This window comes from Neoarius graeffei, chromosome 10 (assembly GCF_027579695.1).
Source record: "Neoarius graeffei isolate fNeoGra1 chromosome 10, fNeoGra1.pri, whole genome shotgun sequence".
Classification (NCBI taxonomy): Eukaryota; Metazoa; Chordata; class Actinopteri; order Siluriformes; family Ariidae; genus Neoarius; species Neoarius graeffei.
This window is the reverse complement of record NC_083578.1, coordinates 14,848,757-14,874,880: the sequence shown is the minus strand read 5'-3', so window position 1 is coordinate 14,874,880 and position 26,124 is coordinate 14,848,757. Positions and strand designations below refer to the sequence as shown.

Below are 26,124 nucleotides of genomic sequence, written 5' to 3'. Positions count from 1 at the left end.
ACAGTTAGGGGTTAGGTGCTTTTCTTAAGGGCACTTCACCCATTCCTGCTGGTCCAGGGAATCAAACCAGCAACCTTTTGGTCCCAAAGCTGCTTCTCTAACCATTAGGGTTCCCTATACTATTGCAACCAAAGTTGGCTGATGATGAAGTTCAGAAGTTTGTTGCTTTAACATTTGTCTAAAAGCCACCAACAGGAGGACATAGGATGACACAAATCTCACAGGATAGCTACAAATACAGCAGCAGTAATACTGAAACATGCTAATCAACACAAAACAACAATAGTATCTTTATTACCTCTACAGTAATCTTTATTACCAATCTACAGTATTACTATCTGAGGAATCCGAAGAATCTCCAATAAATCTGAACGAAGAGGCCATTGTACCCACTCTCGCCTGCCAAGTCTGGCTTTGGTCTATAGCTGTCAAAGGCCTCAGCTTTAAAACCGGTTACCGCAGTGACATCACACACTCAGGGCTGGCTGGCTCAGTGGGGCAGCTTGAATGCCAACTTTGCGGGCGATTTTAACTCTCAAAAATATATTTTTTAAATTCCCAATTATGCAGCATACAAGAGCCAAGGATGGAGATACTATCCATTCAGAAATGTATTTTAAAATAAAGGTTCTGCATATCTCCTTTAAGCTAATTCTAAATTGTTCATTGATCAAGCTTGGAGAGGGATGGGCTCTACCAAATTTAAATGCCCCAGACACACCAATGATGGACTGTTAAAATGCCATCACTGGTCCCTGACAGCCCTTGATGGCTATGGGACGAAGAAGAACAACAACAACAACCCTGACTAGGCAGTTACTAAGGACTTGCTGGTTTCTGCTGTATGAAAAATAAAAACTTTGTGTTTGAGTGACTTTTTTGAATCTTAGACAGTGAACCTTTCTAACAATCCATCCATTATCTGTAGCCACTTATCCTGGCCTACAGGGTTGCAGACAAGCTGGAGCCTATCTCAGATGACTATGGGCGAGAGGCGGTGTACACCCTGGACAAGCTGCCAGGTTATCACAGGGCTGACACAGAGACAAACAACCATTCACACTCACATTCACACCTACGGTCAATTTAGAGCCACCAATTAGCCTAACCTGCATGTCTTTGGACTGTGGGGGAAACCGGAGCACCCGGAGGAAACCCATGCAGACACAGGGAGAACATGCGAACTCCACACAGAAAGGCTCTCCCTGGTCACTGGGCTAGACTCCAGGACCTTCTTGCTGTGAGGCGACAGTGCTAACCACTACACCACTGTGCTGCCCTTTCTAACAAGCTTTCCAGAAAAAACAAAACACGTTTGTTTGATTTGTATCTGTATTTTCTGAGTTGTAATAACATAACTTCCCACTTCAGCATACACCTTCGGCATGTGAAATGGAAAAAAATGGCCGCTTCTTTGACCCCATGTTGTTTGTTTGCTCTGTCTGAGCACGTAAAGCTCATGAAAAGCTATAGTTAGGTCCATATATATTTGGACACTGACACAAATTTTGGTTTTTTTACCTGTTTACTGAAACATATTCAAGTTATAGTTATGTAATGGACATGGACATAAAGTCCAGACTTTCAGCTTTCATTTGAGGGTATCCTCATTAAAATTGGATGAAGGGTTTAGGAGTTTCAGCTCCTTAACAGGTGCCACCCTGTTTTTAAAGGGATCAAAAGTAATTGGACTATTGACTCAAAGGATATTTCATGGGCAGGTGTGCGCAATTCCTTCGTTATGTCATTCTCAATTAAGCAGATAAAAGGCCTGGAGTTGATTTGAGGTGTAGTGCTTGCATTTGGAAGATTTTACTGTGAAGAAAACATGCGGTCAAAGGAGCTCTCCATGCAGGTGAAACAAGCCATCCTTAAGCTGCGAAAACAGAAAAAACCCATCCGAGAAATTGCTACAATATTAGGAGTGGCAATATCTACAGTTTGGTACATCCTGAGAAAGAAAGAAAGCACTGGTGAACTCATCAATGCAAAAAGACCTGGACACTCACAGAAGACAACAGTAGTGGATGATCGCAGAATAATTTCCATGGTGAAGAGAAACCCCTTCACAACAGCCAACCAAGTGAACAACACTCTCCAGGAGGTAGGTGTATCAATATCCAAATCTACCATAAAGAGAAGACTGCATGAAAGTAAATACAAAGGGTTCACTGCACGGTGCAAGCCACTCATAAGCCTCAAGAATAAAAAGGCTAGATTGGACTTTGCTAAAAAAAACATCTAAACAAGCCAGCACAGTTCTGGAAGAATATTCTTTGGACAGATGAAACCAAGATCAACCTCTACCAGAATGATGGAAAGAAAAAAGTATGGCGAAGGCGTGGTACAGCTCATGATCCAAAGCATACCACATCATCTGTAAAACACGGCGGATGCAGTGTGATGGCTTGGGCATGCATGGCTGCCAGTGGCACTGGGTCACTAGTGTTTATTGATGATGTGACACAGGACAGAAGCAGCCGGATGAATTCTGAGGTATTCAGAGACATACTGTGTGCTCAAATCCAGCCAAATGCAGCCAAACTGATTGGTCGGCGTTTCATAATATAGATGGACAATGACCCAAAACATAAAGCCAAAGCAACCCAGGAGTTTATTAAAGCAAAGAAGTGGAATATTCTTGAATGGCCAAGTCAGTCACCTGATCTCAACCCAATTGAGCATGCATTTCACTTGTTAAAGACTAAACTTCAGACAGAAAGACCCACAAACAAACAGCAACTGAAAACCGCTGCAGTAAAGGCCTGGCAGAGCATTAAAAAGGAGGAAACACAGCGTCTGATGATGTACATGAGTTCAAGACTTCAGGCAGTCATTGCCAACAAAGGGTTTTCAACCAAGTATTAGAAATTAACATTTTATTTACAATTATTTAATTTGTCCAATTACTTTTGAACCCCTGAAATGAAGGGATTGTGTTTAAAAAATGCTTTAGTTCCTCACATTTTTATGCAATCATTTTGTTCAACCCACTGAATTAAAGTTGAAAGTCTGAACTTCAACTGCATCTGAATTGTTTTGTTCAAAATTCATTGTGGTAATGTACAGAACCAAAATTAGAAAAATGTTGTCTCTGTACAAATATTTATGGACCTAACTGTACTTTAAGCATACTTTTACAGTCACTGGCCTAAGCAACTATTTGTCCTCTTCTACTATCATGAACATCAAACATCATGCAACACTTTGGACTGAAGCACAGTGACAAAAGCAGACAACAAGAAGTCGCACTAACTACAATCTAGCCAGCTAATATGAGTTATATGAGTGACAACTCGAACGTTCTCAAAACTGTCATGTGCATGTGTAAGGTCAGTGTTAGGGATTTAACCCAGTACTGTATCATCATCATCATCATCATCATCAGCTTCTTCTCCCTTGTCCAGTACTGTTGCCAGGTCGGGGTCCATGTGGACCCTATTGATCCACATGCCATAACATATTACAACCCCGATTCCAAAAAAGTTGGGACAAAGTACAAATTTTAAATAAAAACGGAATGCAATGATGTGGAAGTTTCAAAATTCCATATTTTATTCAGAATAGAACATAGATGACATATCAAATGTTTAAACTGAGAAAATGTATCATTTAAAGAGGAAAATTAGGTGATTTTAAATTTCATGACAACAACACATCTCAACAAAGTTGGGACAAGGCCATGTTTCCCACTGTGAGACATCCCCTTTTCTCTTTACAACAGTCTGTAAACGTCTGGGGACTGAGGAGACAAGTTGCTCAAGTTTAGGGATAGGAATGTTAACCCATTCTTGTCTAATGTAGGATTCTAGTTGCTCAACTGTCTTAGGTCTTTTTTGTCGTATCTTCCGTTTTATGATGCACCAAATGTTTTCTATGGGTGAAAGATCTGGACTGCAGGCTGGCCAGTTCAGTACCCGGACCCTTCTTCTACGCAGCCATGATGCTGTAATTGATGCAGTATGTGGTTTGGCATTGTCATGTTGGAAAATGCAAGGTCTTCCCTGAAAGAGACGTCATCTGGATGGGAGCATATGTTGCTCTAGAACCTGGATATACCTTTCAGCATCGATGGTGTCTTTCCAGATGTGTAAGCTGCCCATGCCACATGCAACCCCATACCATCAGAGATGCAAGGTTCTGAACTGAGCGCTGATAACAACTTGGGTCGTCCTTCTCCTCTTTAGTCCGAATGACACGGCGTCCCTGATTTCCATAAAGAACTTCAAATTTTGATTCGTCTGACCACAGAACAGTTTTCCACTTTGCCACAGTCCATTTTAAATGAGCCTTGGCCCAGAGAAGACGTCTGCGCTTCTGGATCATGTTTAGATACAGCTTCTCCTTTGAACTATAGAGTTTTAGCTGGCAACGGCGGATGGCACGGTGAATTGTGTTCACAGATAATGTTCTCTGGAAATATTCCTGAGCCCATTTTGTGATTTCCAATACAGAACCATGCCTGTATGTGATGCAGTGCCGTCTAAGGGCCCGAAGATCACGGGCACCCAGTATGGTTTTCCGGCCTTGACCCTTACGCACAAAGATTCTTCCAGATTCTCTGAATCTTTTGATGATATTATGCACTGTAGATGATGATGTGTTCAAACTCTTTGCAATTTTACACTGTCGAACTCCTTTCTGATATTGCTCCACTATTTGTCGGCACAGAATTAGGGGGATTGGTGATCCTCTGCCCATCTTTACTTCTGAGAGCCGCTGCCACGCCAAGATGCTCTTTTTATACCCAGTCATGTTAATGACCTATTGCCAATTGACCTAATGAGTTGCAATTTGGTCCTCCAGCTGTTCCTTTTTTGTACCTTTAACTTTTCCAGCCTCTTATTGCCCCTGTCCCAACTTTTTTGAGATGTGTTGCTGTCATGAAATTTCAAATGAGCCAATATTTGGCATGAAATTTCAAAATGTCTCACTTTCTACATTTGATATGTTGTCTATGTTCTATTGTGAATACAACATCAGTTTTTGAGATTTGCAAATTATTGCATTCCGTTTTTATTTACAATTTGTACTTTGTCCCAACTTTTTTGGAACTGGGGTTGTAATTGGAGCATAGTGACTTGTGAAGAAGAAGAAACCTTTATTTGTCACATCCACACTTCAAGCACAGTGAGATTCATCCTCTGCATTTAACCCATCTGAAGCAGTGAACACACACACGCACACACCCAGAGCAATGTGCAGCCATACTACAGCGCCCGGGGAGCAGTCAGGTGTTAGGTACCTTGCTCAAGGGTACTTCAGCCCAAGGCTGCCCCATGTTAACCTAACCTGCATGTCTCTGAACTGTGGGAGAAACCGGAGCACCTGGAGGAAACCTACGCAGACACGGTGAAAACATGCAAACTCCACACAGAAAGGCCCCCTCCAGCTGCTGGGCTCGAACCCAAAACCTTCTTGCTGTGAGGCGACAGTGCTAACCACTACACCACTGTGCCACCCTAACCCACGACTGTATGTAGTGAAACAACTATTCACACCCACCTATGGACAATTTAGAGTAGCCGGTTAACCTAACCACATGTCTTTGGACTGTGGGGGAAACCAGAGGAAACCCACACAGACACGGGGAGAACATCCACACAGAACTCCACACAGAAAGGCTCCCGTCGGCCACTGGGCTCAAACCCAGAACCTTCTTGCTGTGAGATGACAGTGTTACCCATCATGCCACCCTAACCCACTATGGTATGTGAACCTATATTCATTGATTGCTGAACTGCACAATGCGACCTCAGAGAAACTGAAAACTACAATCCCACAATGCACCTCCGGAGCTGGTGGAGAAGTGCTCACTGAGATGCTGAGAGGAGACGAGAGGAGAGGAGAAGAGAGGGGATGGGGAGATAGGTTTTTAAATCATCCATCCATCCATTATCTGTAGCCGCTTATCCTGTTCTACAGGGTCACAGGCAAGCTGGAGCCTATCCCAGCTGACTACAGGCAAAAGGTGGGGCACACACTGGACAAGTTGCCAGGTCATCGCAGGGCTGACACATAGACACGGACAACCATTCACACCTACGATCAATTTAGAGCCACCAGTTAACCTAACCTTTGGAATGTGGGGGAAACCAGAGGAAACCCATGCAGACATGGGGAGAACATGCAAACTCCACACAGAAAGGCCCTCACTGGCCACCGGGCTCAAACCCAGAACCTTCTTGCTGTGAGACGACAGTGCTAACCACTATACCACCGTGCCACCCTAAGCCACTACTGGTTACCTATATTCATTGATTGCTGAACTGCACAGTGGTGTCGTGGTTACCACTGTCGCCTCACAACAAGAAGGTCCTGGGTTTGAGCCCAGCAGCCGGCGAGGGCCTTTCTGTGTAGAGTTTGCATGTTCTCCCCGTGTAGGTTTTCCCCAGGTGTTCCAGTTTCCCCAACAGTCCAAAGACATGCAGGCAGAGCATTTTTTAACATAGTTACTGGGAGACTGGTCTCAAAAGCTTTCTCAGTCTCTCCGAACACGGAAAAGGAAAAGAAAAAGAGCAGCACTACAACTTTGGGGTTCTTTCTGCTTTGTAGTTTTAACTGGATACTTTGAGCATGTACAAGTTTGGTAGCGTGTACAAGTTTGGTAGCCTTTGGTACCTTTACAAGGTAGCCTGTAACCTGGCGGTACCATTTCTTCTTCTGGTCGGAAAGCTTCTCAATCCAAATGGTCTCCCAGTGGCCAGATTTGGTCTCCTAGTCAATGCCAAACCAGCTTCACTGGGAGACCAAATTTTAAACCAAGTTATGTCTTATCATTTGGTTCAATCAGTTGCAATTAATTAACCAAGTACCATGTAAGTATACATTTAACAAGGAAAACGAAGATCTATGTTATAAGATATACACACAAGATCATGTTGGTTAAGAAAAACAAAACTAAAATTTGGTTACTGAGATGGCTGATGTCGGAATCCGATGTCATTACTGTGTAACTTTGAGTGTCTTTGACATAACATTTGTGCTTGGTAATTGCTCTTGATAGCTGTGTAGTCACTGTAGTTTGTTTGTCTGTATGGTGATTGGTGAACCACTTTGCATCACAGAATATGCCGCAGCGGTGCAGCCGCATGGACTCTGGGGCCTGTGATTGTATTGCACAGACCAGTTGGTCTCCTAGTGGAAAATCCTTAAAGGTCCCATGGCATGAAATTTTCACTTTCTGAGGTTTTTTAACATTAAAATGAGTTCCTCTGACCTTCTTAAGTCACCCCAGTGGCTAGAAATTTCATAATGTGTAAACCAAACTATGCCCAACATTTGAGAATGGCGCGTCAAAACGGTGCGTTGATAAGCTCTTCCCTTTACTACGTCAGCAAGGGAGATGATCCCCACGCCCCCCCTCTGGATTCCCACCCACTGTATGGATTGCCCCGCCCAGTTGTAGTGAGGAGACCATAGAGGACACAACAACATGGCATCACCAAAGCGAGCGAAACATGGAAGTTGCGCTGTACATGGATGTGGCAACACAGAAAAGAGTCTGTTTTTACTGCCGACGGGAGAGCCCCTGAAGACGCAGTGGCTTAATTTTATTTACTTCAATAATACGCCGTCGAGTCTACCTAAGACGGTGTATGTTTGTCGGAAGCATTTTCCTGAGGAATGTTTCCACAACTTGGGACAGTACAGGGCAGGTTTTGCACATCAACTGTCACTGAAGCCTGGGTCCGTACCAAGCATCCCTGCCGCATCAGCAACAAACACTGAACAAGTAAGTGTATAACTGGTCGTTTTGCCGTGTTTTAAAATTGGTGTGTGAGCCTAGCAATGGCTACATTAGCTGTGCAGCTAACCACTTCCTGCAGTTAGCCAGGTACTCTGTGCTACAAAACCAAAAAGCATGCAGCATGCTCTGTTAAACTGAGTTTAGTCTGGAAATTGACTGTAACTTATGAGCTTATGTTTGACTATTGTTCCGCAATGCATGTCTTCTGTTGGATAAGCGCTATGTTGCTGTAGTTGCTGCTTCTATCCTCTTTGGTTATGGAGTGTGTGTTCAAGCCTAGGGTATTATACGTTCGTAAACTACCACTCCGAACACTCTCACTCTCTGTGTCACGTTGAGTTTACGAAAGGAGTCCGAGGGAGAACGGGGTTTTGTCTTAGCAGCGTGGCTACAGGCGCTGATAGCAGCGAGTATGTGTGTGGGTGCAGCTTGGTCAAGCCCCTCCCCCTCCCCCCATGGCCCGCCCCCACCCTCTACCCTTCCCCGCCTCCTGCTTCTCATTAGCAAAACGACGCACTGGGAAAAGCGCTGAAATGGGGCTTTCTCCCAGGAGGCTATATTTACGTGCCGAGGGTTCATTTCGAGAAAGGCTGTGGATATAACATCCGGAAGCCTCCACGAGCCCGTTTAAAGCATCAACAAACCACCATGCCATGGGACCTTTAAAAAATGCTCTGCAATGGGCGGCACGGTGGTGTAGTGGTTAGCGCTGTCGTCTCACAGCAAGAAGGTCCGGGTTTGAGTCCCGTGGCTGGCGAGGGCCTTTCTGTGCAGAGTTTGCATGTTGTCCGCGTGGGTTTCCTCCGGGTGCTCCAGTTTCCCCCACAGTCCAAAGACATGCAGGTTAGGTTAACTGGTGACTCTAAATTGAGCGTAGGTGTGAATGTGAGTGTGAATGGTTGTCTGTGTCTATGTGTCAGCCCTGTGATGACCTGGCGACTTGTCCAGGGTGTACCCCGCCTTTCGCCCGTAGTCAGCTGGGATAGGCTCCAGCTTGCCTGCGACCCTGTAGAACAGGATAAAGCGGCTACAGATGATGAGATGAGATGAGATGAGATGAGATGAGACAATGGGATGCTGAACTGCACAATGAGACCTCAGAGAGACTGAAAACTACAATCCCACAATGCACCTCCGGAGCCGGTGGAGAAGCGCTCACTGAGGTGCTGAGAAGAGAAGAGAAGAGAAGGGAGGGGGAGGGGAAGAGGGTTCTAAATCAAAGCCGTGCAAAAAGCGCGCATGCACGCGCATATGTTTGTTCGTTCTGTCGTGCGCGCGCGCTTCTTCCAGCGCTTCATTGTAGCGGAGCCGCACGCGCGACTTTGGAATCTCCTCCTACCTTCCTTCCTTCTTTGCCTCTTTTTTTTTTTGGCGCTTCACACCGCGGTGGGGGAAGAACACGGACAGGACAGGAGGGAGGAAAGTAAAGAGGGGGGGAATATCACCTCGGGATGCGAACGTGAGAGGTTTTCGCTTTCTCAGTCTCTCCGAACACGGAAAAGGAAAAGAAAAAGAGCAGCACTACAACTTTGGGGTTCTTTCTGCTTTGTAGTTTTAACTGGATACTTTGAATCGGATTGAGGATCACAGAAGCGGTAAAAGTTTTTTCTTCTTTTCCTCCTCCTTGTCTCTCCCCTCCTTGCCTTCGAAGAGAAGAAAAGAAAGGAGGAAGGGGGAAAAAAAGAAGCACTGGTGGAATTCTGTCTCAGCAGTGGAAAGGTAGCCTGTAACCTGGCGGTACCACTTCTTCGTCTTCTTCTGGTCGGAAAGCTTCTCAATCCAAACTTGTACACGCTTGGATTTGAGCTCAGATATTTTTTTTTCCTTCTTCTTCTTCTCCTTCTCCTCCTTTCTTTCCGTCCTTCTCTCCCAGCCTCAGAGCGTCTTCTTTACCAACCGAGAACACAAACACGCTTTTTTTTTTTTTTAATCCTTAAACCCGAATAGAGAACAAAAAGGTAATACAGAAATAGGCCCAAGTAGTAAATCTTGTAGCTTTTTTTTCTTCTTCTTCATTATCTTCAACACCAGAGAAGAAAGATTACCTCAGAGGGAAAGGTGAGGAGCAACTTCAGGCTACATCTTTAAACTAATTAAACACGTTTTCTTATGTTTTTTTTAATGTATTTTAGTTACTTTTAAGTTAATTTTGAGAGGTAAATTAGTCTGAGTGTGAGTTAATTAACTTTCAGGTGGTGTTTTTGTGGAGTTAAAAAAAAAAAAACGTGTGGACCTGGCTGCTGTTTGTGTTTACTTCAGTCATATTATTCTTTGTGCTATAGAGAGAAGTTTACATTTTTCTTGAACTGAAAAGGAAATGGTGCGACTTTTCATATTTTATCATTTTTACCTCGTGTGTGTCTGTGTGTGTGTGTGTCTCTCTCTCTCTCTCTCTCTCTCTCTCTTTTCCAAATATTAGTTTTCTAGTACAAAATGAAATGTTGCAGAAAAAGGTTTGTATGTCAGTAAATAAAGCAGTCCTGTTACATGAGAGAGTAAAAAGCTGCTTGGTTTTGGTGCAAAAATGAAAATGCAAGTGTGACAAACTAGTGTCACACAAACAAACCAAACCTGGCTGTTTCTGCAGGATGCTCAGGAAAACCTACAGCTCATTTCCTTATAAATCTGCCCTCATTGTACCCGAGACTTCTAATTTTTTCTAAAGCAAAGGGTTGTCTTGGACCAAATGTTGACCCAGCTTCATTTATTACTGTTCTCTTTATTTTTGATATTCTTTGTGCTATGGAGAGAAGTTTACCTCTTTTTTTTTTTTTTTTTTTTCTCAAAAGGAAATGGTGCTACAGCTTGGACTTCTCTTATTTTATAATTTGTGTGTGTGTAGGCTCTCTTTCTCTTAGTTTTCCAAATATTCATTTTCTAGTACAAAATGAAATGTTGCAGTAAATAAAGCAGTCTGTTACATGAGAGAGTAAAAAGCTGCTTGGTTTTGGTGCAAAAATGAAAATGCAAGTGTGACAGTGTCCAGAAGAGAGGGGAAAAAAACAAACCTGGCTGTTTCTGCAGGATGCTCAAGAAAACCTGCAGCTCATTTCCTTATAAAACTCCCTCATTGTACCCGAGACTGCTAATTTTTTCTAAAGCAAAGGGTCATCTCGGACCAAATATTGACCCAGCTTCATTTATTACTGTTTACTTTTCTCTCTATTTTTGAAGGCATGTTTGCTGGACAGCATTTCTTTGCACATGCCCAAGACATGCGGTTTGCACAGTACTGTACTTATGGAAAAACATGTATGTAAAGGTCCATATATTTGACTGTCATGTTGCATCAGCTTCAAATGTTTTTTAACTTATTTTAAAATAAGTTGGGCCAAAAACATTTGGAGCACTTTTTTTTTTATTTTATTAAGTCAGATTGTTTCCATGTTCAAACCATTGTGCATCATTTCAGCTTGATTTCATTTATAGAGTGACGCAGGTTAGGATTTTTCATGGTAGTTGACAAAATTAGTAACAAGTTGCACATGATGATGATCTCCATTGTGGCATTCATGCTGTTTATGTGAGAGTTTTATAGTTTCTTTCTCTCTCTCTCTCTCTCTCTCTCTCTCTGTGTTTATTTATTATAGGAATGTGTCCATTTTGTCTTCAGTGGATCATTTCCTAAAAAAAAAAAATGGGCAAGGTTGTGATTGAAAAACTGTTTAGGTCTGTAGTGTGAATGTAGCCGTCAATCATGGCGTGAATTTGTATTTAATTGGCGTTTCACAGCTTTCCTGTTTAGACTGCATGTTGACAGATAGTGATATCCCCATCCAGATAATTAGAGCTCTTTTAACACCCGGGTTGAATTTATATACAATATGGACAGACCAACTAAACGTCGTCAAACTGGACTGGTTTGTATTTCTGGGAACTTCTCGTCTGTGGTTTTATTCATGACCGCTACAGAGACACCTCTGTGTTTCTTTGAAGGCCTGCAGAGACTTGTACACTTCCACATGTCACAGAATCCAACCTGTAATTCATTTGCGTTCATCTTGGTTTGTTCTGTTGAAGGCTCTGCAATTTTAAACGGCCATATGTACCCACACATACCCCCTCACTACAGCACACACACGTTCACCCTCCTCTCCCCTTCCCCCATTTCCAATTCAGCATCCTGAAAAACTTTGGCTGCCAGTGAGTGTCCATTGAAATTCGCAGTAAAAGCGTTCATGGTCAATTTCCACCTCATGCCTGGGAAGCAAAGCAGCTTGAATGCCCTCGACAGCATGTGCAGACTTGATTGGAATCTAATGCAAAGCAGGACTGAAAAGCAGAGTGCGTCAAAATGTCGCTATTAGCATTTCATACCGCAGTACTGTCGAACTCTCGGTTCGGATTGGGCGGAAGGTGTTGATTTTATTTTCTGTAGCAGAAACTTTTGGCAGGAGTTCCGACTGTAATTCATATTCTGATTATATTAATGCACTTGTCCTGAGATGACTTGGAGGAAGAATTTGTCCTGAGATGTTCTAAGGAACAAGGTCTTGCTTAGGGTGTCTTCTAAGAGTCACTGGAAGAAGGTAATCCTATAAATCTGTTCACTAATTCGGAGGTCCGTGATAGTGACAGCATGACATTTTATTTGTGTGTTCGTGATTCTGTGCAAATTGGATATGATGCCGTACAGTGACAAGTCCTGATTAAGTTGTGAGTGGGTCCTGATCTTTATTGGACCGGTCCAATGTCTCTTCAGTTCCCTACTCAGAACTTAGCCAACCTACATTTAGTTTGAAAAGTGAAGTTTTTTGCGAGGAGAGATTTAAGCCAAACATTTATGGAAGGAGTCTCCAGCGTCAGAGCTTTATAACAGCAGGTTTTCCGCCACATGAAAGTCTTCAAGAGGTTTCTCTGCAACTCTGTATAGCAAGCTGTCTTTTAATTAAAAAAATAATAATTTTTTTTAAATCCCCCGCTGGCCAAAAGGCCTGAAGGGGGATTGTCATGGCGATGTCTGTCTGTCCATCCTGGGAAGGGTACTCACCTTCTGAAATCAACTCCTCTCAATTTTTGGAGGAATTTCACAAAACTTGACAGGATTCTTTTGTGATATGTTGGTAATACACGTATTGCAATTGCATTCAATTCAGTTGCATTTTACCAGAGTTATGGCCGAGTTGCCATAACTCTGGTAAGTTATGGCCATTCTTGCACCTCGTCGTAAGAATTATACTTGCGGCATTGGGCGTAAAAAAAATTTATCGTTAGCCATCGTATGTATATGACAATTACCCGTTTCAATAAAAATAGGCAAATAAAATAGAAGTTATTTGCTACTTCAGTGGCCCTACACTGTAAAGGTACATGGCAACTACATAAGGGAAAAAAAAATTCCTTATCCATTTTATTTTGGTGCCTAACGTCAGTATTTTTCATAATGACATTTAAAATTTTTTTTTTTAATAAGACATAACAGGTTGACTTTACACCACGCAGCCTTCTCTTGTGCCGAGCTGCTTATTTCTTCAGCCATTTTTTCCATCTGTTGATAGCGCTTTGCACATGCGCTACTGGAACTTGCGCTCATGTCGTAAGAATAGGGAAAATCTTATTCTTACAACTCGTCTTAAGAATAGCCACTTCCTTCTTAACCTTGAGAGAGGAGTGTCAAGCGAATGTTTGATTATTAGCTATGATAATGAACGTGATACTCTGAACTAACTTGTTTTGCAGAGTTTCACAACTTGAAACGTAGTTATAAATTAAAAGTATGATGTCATGAGTGATGATTATTGGCAAGTTGTTGTGCTTGAAAAGGAGGAAAACATTCCTTTTAAAACTTATTGTTGATTATTTTCCAATGACAGCATGCGCTTAAGTATAAAACTAATGTACACTGACCAGTTAACCATGAAGAACCACTAGAGTCCAGTATAGTTGCCAAAGGTGTTTTTTTTTTTTTTTTTTTTCCCTTTTCCTCTCCATTAGATTTTAATATCTTGTATTTTAATGGTATTCAGTTCTTTTGGCAAAATAAATAAATATATATTTTTCCCCCTTGACCTTTTGAAATGGAGAACTGGCGCTAACCTTGTAAAAACACAGCCGTTTAAGGCCATAATTACATCAATTAGTGAAATTGGAGGGCAGATTGCTGCACTAGCTGGTCCTACAGGATTTGGTCAATGTTTCTTCGGCGGCACCTTCAAAGCAGGTCAGAAGTTCAGAGGCAGTGCAGTGAAACTGTGCTCTTGACCTGGAAAGGCTTATTGAGAAGTCTAGCTGCACTGTCTTTTCAAAGAAGAATTAGGACAGCGGCGGTGTATATAATTAAATGCTATCAATCATGGCCACCTTCTTTGTTTGCATTCATAGCAGATATTCAGCTGGAGGGTGGATTTCAGACGGCATAGCAGCTCGTCTTGCAGCACGGTTGTACTCGCCACGACGTGCATTTTGACGACAACTGTAGCTCAGATTAGAGTTGGTTTCACTCTAGCTTCTTGTAAACTCTTAATCGAGTCGAGCTAACTTCATTTTTGATTGGCTTGTCTTGTTTTCAAAGACGATCAGCTACGTAGTGGGACACTTTTTAATCCAGGAATAAAGGTTTTCTCTAGTGCGCCATCCTCGAATTAATTTTCTCATTCGTGCACTTGCTGTGGGATGCAGTAGCTACCAATGGATGAAGTTTTCTCTTTTGAAAACTAATCAAGGATAAAAGAGAAGCTGGTGAAGGAAAGACGGTTTATTCCACAACGTTGAATGTAACTATAAACGGATAAAAAGTATGAAGTGCCATTCTTTACTTGAATTTATTTAAAGCAAATTCTTATCAGAGGGTTAATACTTCTGGACATGCAGTGATTGGAAAAAAATAAACATTGTGGTTTTCCTTTAACCGCACGCCCACGAGTGTTTTTCACGGAATGAAGTGATGTTTAGATTTGTTCAAGTGCAGAATGAGTAACATCAGCCTTATACAAGCTTTACACATAGTTGGGAAACGTTTTGGTGAAGTATGTAGCTGTTCCTCATACTTTTTAACATTTGATTGCTTTCTTGTAAGATCAATGTTTAGCTTCCCTGCAACTTTATTTATATAAAGTCGCATTCTCTCACATATAGCAGCTTGTTTATTGTAGAGGAACTGGCGGTAGACGTCTGTTAATCAGTTATAGGGCTTTCTGCGAAACTCACCAGACAGCTAGACCGTGGGTCGTTTATTTGGAGGAAGAATTTGTCCTCCTGAGTTGTTCTAAGGAACAAGGTCTTGCTTGAACAGCAGCATTTTCCTCCAAAAGCAATTGGAGACATGTGCATCAGCCAGAGCAAGGAGGGAGAGAGACTGACAGATAAAGGGGATTTATAGGGATAGTGGTTCAGTGATTAGCACAGATCCTTGTACAGCACATGGTTAATAGTTGGGTTTAGTCTGGGCGCACTCAGCCAATGCGCGGTGGGTTTATGTGAGGTAATGAATGTGAAATAGCACGATACTATACATCCCCTAAACGCTGTCCATTCCTGAACACCTCTAAGAGTTACTGGAAGAAGGTAATCCTATAAATCTGTTCTAATTCAGGGGTCCGTGATCGTGACAGCGTGGCATTTTATTTGGGCGTTCACAATTCTGTGCAAATTGGATATGCCATGTAGTTAGAAATCTGATTACGTTGCGAGTGGTTCCTGATGTTCCTAATTGGACTGGTCCAATGTCTCTTCAGTTTCCTACTCCAAAATTAAGATCTAACCTGTATTTAGTTCACATTTATTGTTTGATGCACAAAAATGTGTAGAAAGACCTTAGATAGAAAAAAATAAAGCTTTGAAGGAAGTGCCAGAGATCACTGATGCTCCTGGGGAGTATACATAACTAGTACTGTTAGCTTGCTTTGCTAATCCAATGGATAGTATCAGCCCGTCCAGTATCGGCCCTTACTGGAGAGAATCTATTGAGGTATTTCACCTGACGTCACAGGGTCACGTGACGCCCCGGTGTCCGCCATTTTGAACGTCAAGCTAGCTAATGTCAACAACAGTAGCTGGTATGTTACTGTAGCAATGTTTACGTTCAGTCATTCGGATGACTGTTAAAACCTTTCAGTCTTAAGTTTTTCCTTTACTGGATTTACTAGTATACTGAGCTAGTGCGCCGGCCGGCAGGCTTGCTAGCACGCGCCGGCCGGCCGGCAGGCTGGCTGGCGCGCGCTAGCTCAGTAAACTAGTAAATCCAGTAAAGGAAAAACTTGAGACTGAAAGGTTTTAACAGTAATCCAAATGACTGAACGTAAACATTGCTACAGTAACATACCAGCTATGATGTTGTTGACATTAGCTAGTGCTAACAGCTAGTTGCTTATACACTGCTACAACTACACCGACCCTAATAATACAGTTCTTGGTCATTGCCTGGTAACGGCAAATTTATAACGGGCCATGTCTCAACAGACTAAGAAGTTATTTCAATGACATTTTGTTTATCCTGAGGACCGAAAGTAAATGAAAATGTGAACAAACCTTAGCTGTAATAAGAGGGCGACCACCGGCTCCAGGGACGACCCGCTGATGTAGGCATGTTACCCAGCCTGACACAAAATATTTGTAGGTATCCAAACTCGTACGCTTTCAGATCAATACCTGTGTATGGCGATGGGTTTTTAACGACATAGGTATACAGATCATGTGGGCCGAAGTCAGGTAAAGACGAGGGCTTCGTGTACTTCCGTACGTCAGTGAACAATCCTGGTGGAAGCAGGTAAACGTCGTTCTCTAAGCCTGCTAACCTCAATTTTTGCAAATACCTCTCCCTCTGCTCGCCCTGTAAATGCCCTACGTCGCTGGATAGTGAAGGTGTTTTCTGCATCTCGCTCCTTTTTCTTTTATGTTTTTCGTTTGTCGCCTTCCTCGCATTCAAACTGATTCGAGCCGTGACATCCAAAATGTCACGTGGGTGAAATACTTCAATAGAGGCTTCCGAGTGGTGCAACAGAAAAGCATTTGCCCTATTGTCAGGAGATTAACACTACGTTCAGACTGCAACCTGAAACGACCCATATCCGATTTGTTGTGAAATCCGATTTTTTTGTTAGGCCGTTCACATTACCAATTATATGAGACTTGTATGCGATCTCCAATATGAACGGAAAACGACCCAAAAGTGTCCCGCATGCGCAAATTGACACGTAATAAGCACATCTACGTAATACGTAAACAAAAAAAAAGCGCACTCTTCAAGTTTCCACCAAAGAGGCGGGATTAGCCAATGCAGAATAGTGACGTTTGTCTCTTGTTAATGATGTGTAGGTTGCATGAATGCGACCTGTCCGGTCAGACTGCAGTCGCATGTGAAAATAACGGATATGCATCGGAATTAGGACCACATATCCAAGCGGCCTGGGTCGCATGTGAAAAAAATCAGATCTGTGTTGTTCAGATTGTCAATAACAAATCGGATACAGGTCGCATATGGGCAAAAAAATCGGATATGGGTCGTTTCAGGGTGCAGTCTGAACGTAGTCTAAGTGGCCTGGTGGCAGTGGAGCAAAATTTACCCATGCTTGTTGCATAGGGATGGCGTACTTGCACTCTGTCCACTATCAATCACAGCAAACACAAGTCATTCGTAGGTGTCTGTGAGCTTGTAGTATCTGTAGAATCTTTCCTCCAAGTGTGTTACACTGCCATGTGATGCAGCAGGAGGAGCAGTTTGGTGGGGGGGAATTGAGCTTTTCTCTGAGGAAGAATATGTAATGAAGAAAAACTACCAGTGATGCAAGCAATTTGTTGCTTATTATCGGGAACCTAAGGTTAGGATTTGGCTGGGAGTCCAAGATCGCATTTCTCTCTGGGTGGGAAGGACCTCCTTTTCTAGCGTTTGCTGTACTAGCTGGTTGAAGTCACTGTTCTTTTAATGTTCGCACTTTCCTCCGAGTATGATCAGCTGTTGTGTGGTGTTGGACTAACTGACTGGAATCGTGCCACTTGGTGCATGTAGCCCATGGCTGTATCGGTCAAGATCTTCTACTCTGACGTTGTGAGGATGAAAGCAGTATTCCCACCGGATATTCTTATGGGTGGAACTGCACAACTGAGTGTGTGGTAGTGTGGGACAGGAACGAGCCACCCTCTAATTTCTGGAGCTGCCTGAAAAAGCAGCAGCCAGCAACCTTTTAAAAATATGTCCACCTTCCAGAACAGTCCTGGAGCTTGCCTTTTTTTTTTTTTTTTTTTTTTTTTTTTAACCCTCCTCCCCACCAGCACATAAATAGCTGACACTTTGTGTGGCCTCTGGGCTGAACCTGAAGTTTGGATATTAAACAAATGAAATGCATGTCAGTGTGCTCAGTGCTGCGATGCACCCAGATACAGATGTGGCAGAATAACTTATTTGAATAGTACACGTTGCTTTTCAAGCACAGCAGTTATGCACAGGGGCACGAGATGGAAGGAAAGCGAAAGTCGAAAACATTTCCAGCGTTACACCACAAGCGCAGTCGCCTCGACTTTACTGCTGCCGGACACTTTGGAAAACGTTCCGCTCGGCTAGCAGGCAGCGATAATGAGGGTGTGTGCGCCTTGGCCCCGTTCCCCTCTGCCGATCACAGCGAGACAACATCCTGGGCTCCGTTTAATTAGGGGTCCAACCACTCTGCTTTTCACTCTTCCGCTCCACTCCTGCTTCAGCATGTGCTTTAATGAATGGCTAGGTCTGTTCCACAGCTTGCGTGAGTTGCCACTTGTTTGTTTACACGGGGTACCAGGAAACTCGAGCTGCGTTTGTTTAGATCTTTTTTTTTTTCTTTCAGTTTTCTACGCATGGTGGCCAAGAACTCAGCAACATTTTTGAAATATGAGATAGTTGAATAATTGTTGCCACTATATTAGAAGGTACAAATGTGTTCCAAGATAAGGGAGTGTATGGGAACTGTCCAAGTAAAGAAATGAGAAATAACCAACAGGTTTCTGGGGGGGAAGCTACAGTGCTTTCAGCGCTGTTTGTTCTATTTTCTCTGCTGTTTTCTTTGCTACATTCCTGTCAGGTTGTCTTTTTGCTTGTGTAGAATGATTAGGTTCTCTGTCTAATCAGCGTATAGCTGCACACTTTGTAAATATTTAGGTCTGAAAGCTTTGAGAGGCTCGTGTGTAGTTTTAAATATTTATGTCTGCATTTTTGAGCCTTTGGTCTGTTTTGAAGCACAGAGAGAATCCTTTTTTTTTGGGGGGGGGAAGCGAGTCTATCTGAAGTTAAACTTCAGGAACAGAAGATGATATTTACATACACACATTTTTCAACACGCATCAGACTTGAATGTTAAACTACTGCTTGTCCATCATGTGTGTGTATTTGGCTGAGATGGTGCGAACGTGACTGGCCATAAACTCTTCTCACTTCCGAGTATCTGGCAGTGGACAAGAGCTGCTGGAAAGGAAGCTCAGTCTTCTGATTTACACACACATTTTCCTGTAGGGACCATCCCTCCACCCGGTCTCCTCCTCTCCAGGTTCCTGCGTTCAGTTGTTTGACCCTCAGTCTCACAGGGGGAACATTGGCAATCCCAGCAGGGTGCCAATATTTTTCCTTCATTCTTCTGCAGTTGTAGCATTTGTTCACTGTCCTGGTGAAGAGCAGCTGGAAAGGTGACGAAATGCCTGGCCCCGGGGGGGATTTGCATAAAGTCCAAGGCAGTGATTAACAGACAAACGACTTTTACCGCATACAAAATTGGAGTTTTTGTATCGAGAGTAACTTGGCATTGCTTAAAGGGCACCATGAGATTTTCAGCTGCCTGAAAGTGCGATCAGTTCTTCGCACAGAACCAATCAACCCCTCCCCGTTCCTTCCTCTAAACTAATCGTGTTTGTATAAGAGTGTGGAACATTTGGTGAATGAGCTCCGGCAATCAATAGGACAAATGGTGTGATGGGTTCATGCGGGCATGAGATGTGCTCTAGCATGGATGTCTTTGTCTGTCTGTCTTAGGGCTCTCCATTGTTTTCAGTCAGCTCATGGGAAATTGTAGTCTGATATATCCACTGGAATGTTCATCTTTTCTCCCTCCTTCAGACAAAGTGCTTTTGAGGTTTATTATTTATTATTTAAATCTATCATAGTCAGTGTTGGGCACGTTACTTTCAAAAAGTAATTATAGTTACTAGTTACTTTTCCCAAAAAGTAACTGAGTTACTAACGGAGTTACTTTGTCATAAAAGTAACTAATTACCAGAGAAAGTAATTATTCCGTTACATTTTGTTCCCCCTCAAAAAAAAAATCAAATTAAATTAGTGTAATCATAATAAAAGTGAATGTTAAATGTGTTTAATGACTGAAATGGACACTTAACAGAACCAATTAGTAATGTTATCTACACTATATTAATATTTTTGTGGGACAATGTGAGATAAGACATCTATCAAATGTAATATATTTTTGTAGTTATTAAAATTGTTACTAATTACTGGCCACTGACGAGGACAAATGCTTTGTTCCTCGACATAATGTGCATTGCACGTAAACACTCTTGCCTTTTATTTCAAGTAATGAAAAGTAATGGCTGTATTTCCAATGTGAAAGCGCAGTGCTGGGCTGACCGCTCGCCATCGCTGTGTCTTCTGATTGAAAGTGTGCGCAGTAGTGCAGTAGGCGGAGCCTACCTACGTATGTTGTCCAAATCTACTCTGATTGGCTTACTGTGCCGTTGTCTCGCGTCTCCCTACCCCACACTAAAGCAGAAGAAAGAAAGGCTGAGCGAGCAGCGTGCCAGATGAGAACGGCTTTAATAAAGTAACGCATAGTATTTTATTGTAAGTAACGGGAACGGCGTTATAACGATGTAAAAAGTAATTAGTTAGATTACTCGTTACTAAAAAAAGTAACGCCGTTAGTAACGCCGTTTATTTGTAACGCCGTTATTCCCATCACTGATCATAGTGGAATGTGAAGTGGTACTGTTGCTTTAACTTGTAACATATATAAAATACTCTGTTCTGATTGGTTGGAAGGTGTTGATTACTTGTCTGTCAGCTCTGGAATAGTTTCAATACATGCGCGTTGTAGTACATTATCGTTTCTATAGTAACAGCTAATTCACCGGGACTTGTATAGACCCCTTTCACTGACGTCACCCGAAACCGGAAGTAAACAGACCCTGCGCCATTTTGGAAGACCAACAAACTCGTGATAAGGGGATAATAACGGCAGCGGTATGTGAACCCACCAGAATAAAGCGGAGTGGCAAACGACTTAAACAAACAAATCTGAGCTGTTTTATTTATGATTTATTGGCCCAACAGTAGACTTGAAAGAAACCTGTGTGAGACTTGGCAAAAAACTGTGGATATAATGGATAAGTCTGTGCATGATCTGTGGACACTTTGAGGTAAGCAAACGCAAGAAATTCAGATTTAAAACATGCTAAAGTGGCCCCAAGTTGATAACTGTATGAGGAGCAAGCCTCCCAGACTTCTACAATTTAATAATAATAATAATTTAGGATGGGGCGGCACGGTGGTGTAGTGGTTAGCGTTGTCGCCTCACAGCAAGAAGGTCCGGGTTCGAGCCCTGTGGCCGGCGAGGGCCTTTCTGTGCAGAGTTTGCATGTTCTCCCCGTGTCCGCGTGGGTTTCTTCCGGGTGCTCCGGTTTCCCCCACAGTCCAAAGACATGCAGGTTAGGTTAACTGGTGACTCTAAATTGACCGTAGGTGTGAATGTGAGTGTGGATGGTTGTCTGTGTCTATGTGTCAGCCCTGTGATGACCTGGCGACTTGTCCAGGGTGTACCCCGCCTTTCGCCTGTAGTCAGCTGGGATGGGCTCCAGCTCGCCTGCGACCCTGTAGAACAGGATAAAGCGGCTAGAGATAATAAGATGAGATGAGATAATTTAGGATGGTTTGGGGCTTGCTCGCTGCTGCCAGGTTGGTTGTTGAGTAGCCTGACTTTTTTTTTTCTCTTGCGTGTGGTATCATTGTTGACGCGAGGTTGTTTTTTGAACATGCCAATGCGGACACGATTTCCCCTGATGAGTTATGACTTCAGACGCGATGCGTGTGTGGAGTCCACGTGATATGTGCGTAAGATAGGCTTCTCGTGTTTGGAGATCCGCGCTCCGAGACCAGCGCAAACACACACCCCCAAGGGAAAAAAAGGGGCCCCCCAAAAATATCTGCATAGTTCAAGCACTAAGTGTAGGCACTGGGTGTAAACAACAAATAGTTTACAATGTCTGGGTAGCAAACAGATGGCAGAATTGGTGTCCAGTCCTCCTTATGTTTCCATTCTCCCTTGCCCCGAGTCTTATCATATGGGTCAAACCCATCAATCACAGCCAGTTTCTCCACATACCGTGCCCTTTCTGCAGCTGGTAATGTACTCACATAACCAGAATTATCATCCATCATGTCACTTTTACTCTCGCTCGTACTTTTGTTTTATATTGTGAGTGCATGTACTTGGTCTTCCAATATGGCGCCTAACAAAAAATCGCGGCGCGGTGACGTCATGTGAAAGGGGTCTATTGCTGATGTTTTGTGTAATGTGGGTATTATTGTTACAGCGAAGTTTTCTGCAAGACACTCATTTGTGGAAGGAATCTGAAGTTTCGGAGCTTTGTTCCTATAAGTTTTCTGACAAAAGTCTTCAGGACCGAGAAGTTGGTGCTTTACAAATTCCATGTCACATCATGATGGAGAGAGAAAAAGAGAGGCTAGAGGGGGCAAGACTTTTTATAGCAGCTGTAAAAATGTATGTGATAAGAGGAACTAACTTGTTTCAAGGGAAATTCCACAACATTAAATGTAACTATAAATGGATAATTATAATAACAGTAGTTTGCTGTGATCTTTGACAAATTGAAAACACTTCAAGGCGTGCTGCTGTTTTCCAAATCACCAGCTTCAGAAGAAGAGCGTTATTCATCATGCATACACTTGTGAAATTCCTCTCTGCATTTAACCCATCTGAAGCCGTGAACACTGAGCACACACGCGTACCCAGAGCAGTGGGCAGCCATGCTAACAGTGCCCGGGGAACAGTTGGGGGTCAGGTGCCTCGCTCAAGGGCACCTCAGCCTAAAGTCGCCCCATGTTAACCTAACCACATGTCTTTGGACAGTGGAGGAAACTCACGCAGACACGAGGAGAATGTGCAAACTCCACACAGAAAGGCTGGGCTCGAACCCAGAACAGTGCTAACCACTGTGCCACAGTAACTCTGCTCTGTGCTGTTGATCATTTTCCAATAACAACCTGTCCCCAAGTCTTTCACTCCTTACTTAAAATGCAGCCTACTTTTGTTTTAACTTTAGATTTAAAAAAAAAAAACCTTCAGGTTCCGCAGTGGCGGCAAGTGAAAGATTTTAATTAGAAAAATATCCGGATCTCTTTCTTATCGCGTTAATGTCAGCGAATCAGAGTGCAAACAAGCAAGGCTGGAATCCTTGAGTGGTTTTTAGGGACGTGCTGTTCTATAGCGGCGCAGCAAGAGTTTGTTTTTGCCAGAGTGAAGGTGAGACGCTAGTTTTATCATGTTGTAAATGCTCAGTCACTCTGCTCTGCATGAAGTTCTCCACTGCACAGTCAAAGCAACATCACTGTTTCCGAAAGAGCGGTTTTGGATTTTACTGGAATTCGAGGCTTGTTGTTTTCTTGGCTTCTGGCCCGGTCTGAGAAGCTGGCAAAGTGGATATTTGTGCAGGCAGAGGGACTTTTCTTTTTCACTCATGGAGTACATTAAAAAAAAAATGACTTGTCTGCCATTGAGCTGCTTGAGTTAAAATACAGTTCTCCTATAGGTGGTGTGTAATTATGTGTTTTGTGTGTTGTGTACGTGTTAGACCTGATGTCCTAGCTGTGTGCATGGAGAGCTGCACCAGGCAACGAGCTCTACTGTAGAGGAGCATGATGAACACAATGAAGGTCATGCTGCTGCTGTTCTCGGTTCTTCTAACCCACCCTCTGCAGGGCCACACCAGGCCGGCCAGCCCGGAGCAAGGTGAGAAACTTTTTCTTAACCTCCTATACACATGCTCTACTTTTGTCACGTTTGCTTAGTGTTCTTGCAACTTTTGCTGTTCTTCGCTGAAGCTATCCACAGTCAAACGAGCAGTTGAAGTAAATGACCACGCTAAAGTCGAAATGACAGACTAAAGCCTTATTTAAACTTTTGGTTTGGAAGGTTTTCAGAATGGTTGGCAGAACTAAGCTATGGATTTCCGACATGTTTCGGCCACTTTGGGAAAAGTCTTTACAAGATTGGTGCATTTTCAGCAAACTGCCAAGTTGTGGTTAGTAATCTGGCTTTCTAGCTGGCTGTAAAAAAGCAGTCATGCACATACCCTTTGTCTGAAATCGCTCACTCATTCACTACTCCCTATATAGGGAATTACTATATAGAGGACTATATAGCGAGCTCCTTGGTAAAATGAAAAAACAAAACAAAAACGCTTTCAGATACTAGTCTGTCATACTGGCATTTACGTCATTACTGTCGCACAATTAAAATGTGCCAGATCAGTCAGCTGGTGGGTTTTCAAAATAAATACACGCATGTATTTTTGTGATGCATATTATACTGAGTGTATTTCCCACCTTAATCAATACAAATTACCTGCATCTTTCAGTTCTTTTAAATCAAGGCTGAATACTTTCTTCTTTGCCACTGCCTTTTATGAAATCAAATTTAAGACTTTTAATTTGATTTCTTTCAGCGCGACCGGAATGCATGATGGGATATATTGCTTTGGTTAGTGATCATCGTTGTACACTACTTTTCATGATGCATTGTGGGATACTTTGAATGCACTATATAGGATGTAAATAATCCTCACTAAGGTTTTGGACAGCACTACAAAATGGCATCCCCACTATATAGTGAGTAGGGAGCGATTTTGGACACGGGTAGAATGTCTGTCGAATAGCAAGCCATGATTAGAACTTCACATCTAATACTCTTGGCTTCCAACAGCCTAATTCCTGTTTTAGGAAGTCGTAGAATGATGAATAGCGAGTCAGAAGAAGAAATTCACATCTAATACAGTTTTTAGGTTTCAAGAGCTACAAATAAGTGATTTCATATAGTCATTTGAATAGTGAGCCACTAGTGGAAGTTCATATCTAATGCTTTTGGGTTCAAAGAATCATGTGCTAGCAAATCAAATGAAGGGTCACCAATGGAAGTTCACACCCAGTATGCATTTTCATTACATTACATTACATTACAGGCATGTAGCAGACGCTCTTATCCAGAGTGGTGTCCGACGTACCCAGAGCAACCTGGGGAGCAGTTGGGGGTTAGGTGCCTTGCTCAAGGGCACTTCAGCCAGTCCTGCTAGTCAAAGGAATTGAACCGGCAACCTTTTGGTCCTAAAGTTGATTCTCTAACTATTAGGTTATGACTTTTAAGTTCAAAGAGCATAATTTGTTCGCGAGTCAAATAGGAAGCCACGAACTTGTTCACATCTAGTACTCTTTTTCAGGTTCAAATTGCATAATTTGTCCATCGTGAGCCAGTAGTTGAAGTTCGTATCGAGTAATCTGTTTAGGCTTAGAGCGTAATTTGTGTGTTAGAAAGTCGCCGATGCAAGTTCGTGTCATTTTCAAGTTCGAAGAGCATAATTCGTGTACTAGCGAGTCAAATAACCCTACTTGCAGAAATTCATGTGTAGTATTCATTCACTGGTACAAAGAGCATGATTCTTGTGTTTGTGCTTTTCCAAAACAAAGTATGAAGACTTGTGTGGAACCCTTAAGCACCAAACTTCACTCACAGATGGTGCTAGAGGAGAGAAAGGGGGGGGGGGGGGGGGGAGAGAAGAGTGAGCACACACCATGAAATGAAATCCTGAAAAATGTGTCTCTTGGCAACATTCCATGGTGCTGAGTGCTGCTGTCTCGCTCGCAGGTTTAAACGTGCTCCACCTTTGCACTTCTGTTTGGGAAAACCAGTGTGGCCTGGGGCAAGACAAACACCACACGTTACTATTACCATATTATGATAGAAGTGCTGTATTTCTCTCTGTGTCTAACTCTATCTATCTGTCTGACCGTCTCACTACCTCTTCTGTCTGGCTTTAAATAAACCAGGTTTGGGAGTGAGCCAGTATACTGGGGCGTGTAGTTGTTGCCATCTCTAGCCTCCAGGTGCGCAAAAATATCTCTTCCCCCTCGCCTTTTTGTGTCTCTATACTCCTTTTGTAATGAAAAGGTATAATGTTGTCAAGGGAAGACTCGACTACCAAGAAAGCTATAAATTACTGCAATTTTTTTTATTTTATTTTAAAGGAGGAGAGGAGACAGCGAGCACTCCACCCTGTGGTGGTATTCCACAGTGGAGATCATCTTTCTGGGAAAGAGAGCCCAGTTTTCACTCTGCTATATGAATAAGCAAGGCCTAGATATATCATCTAAACCAGGGGTGGGCAATTATTTTTTC

General features: G+C 42.8%; 1 protein-coding gene across 2 annotated transcripts in view; it reads left to right on the top strand.

The window, feature by feature from the left end:
* The first annotated feature begins 9,032 nt into the window (after positions 1 to 9,032).
* The window catches only part of fgfr1a (fibroblast growth factor receptor 1a), a 58,200-nt gene continuing 41,108 nt past the window's right edge, over positions 9,033 to 26,124 (top strand). For both annotated transcript variants that reach the window (XM_060931337.1, XM_060931336.1), the window contains exons 1-2: positions 9,033 to 9,808; positions 23,528 to 23,685. In XM_060931337.1, the coding sequence (XP_060787320.1) occupies positions 23,592 to 23,685 (94 nt within the window). In that variant the 5' untranslated portion in view covers positions 9,033 to 9,808; positions 23,528 to 23,591. The remainder of the gene's footprint in view (positions 9,809 to 23,527; positions 23,686 to 26,124) is intronic.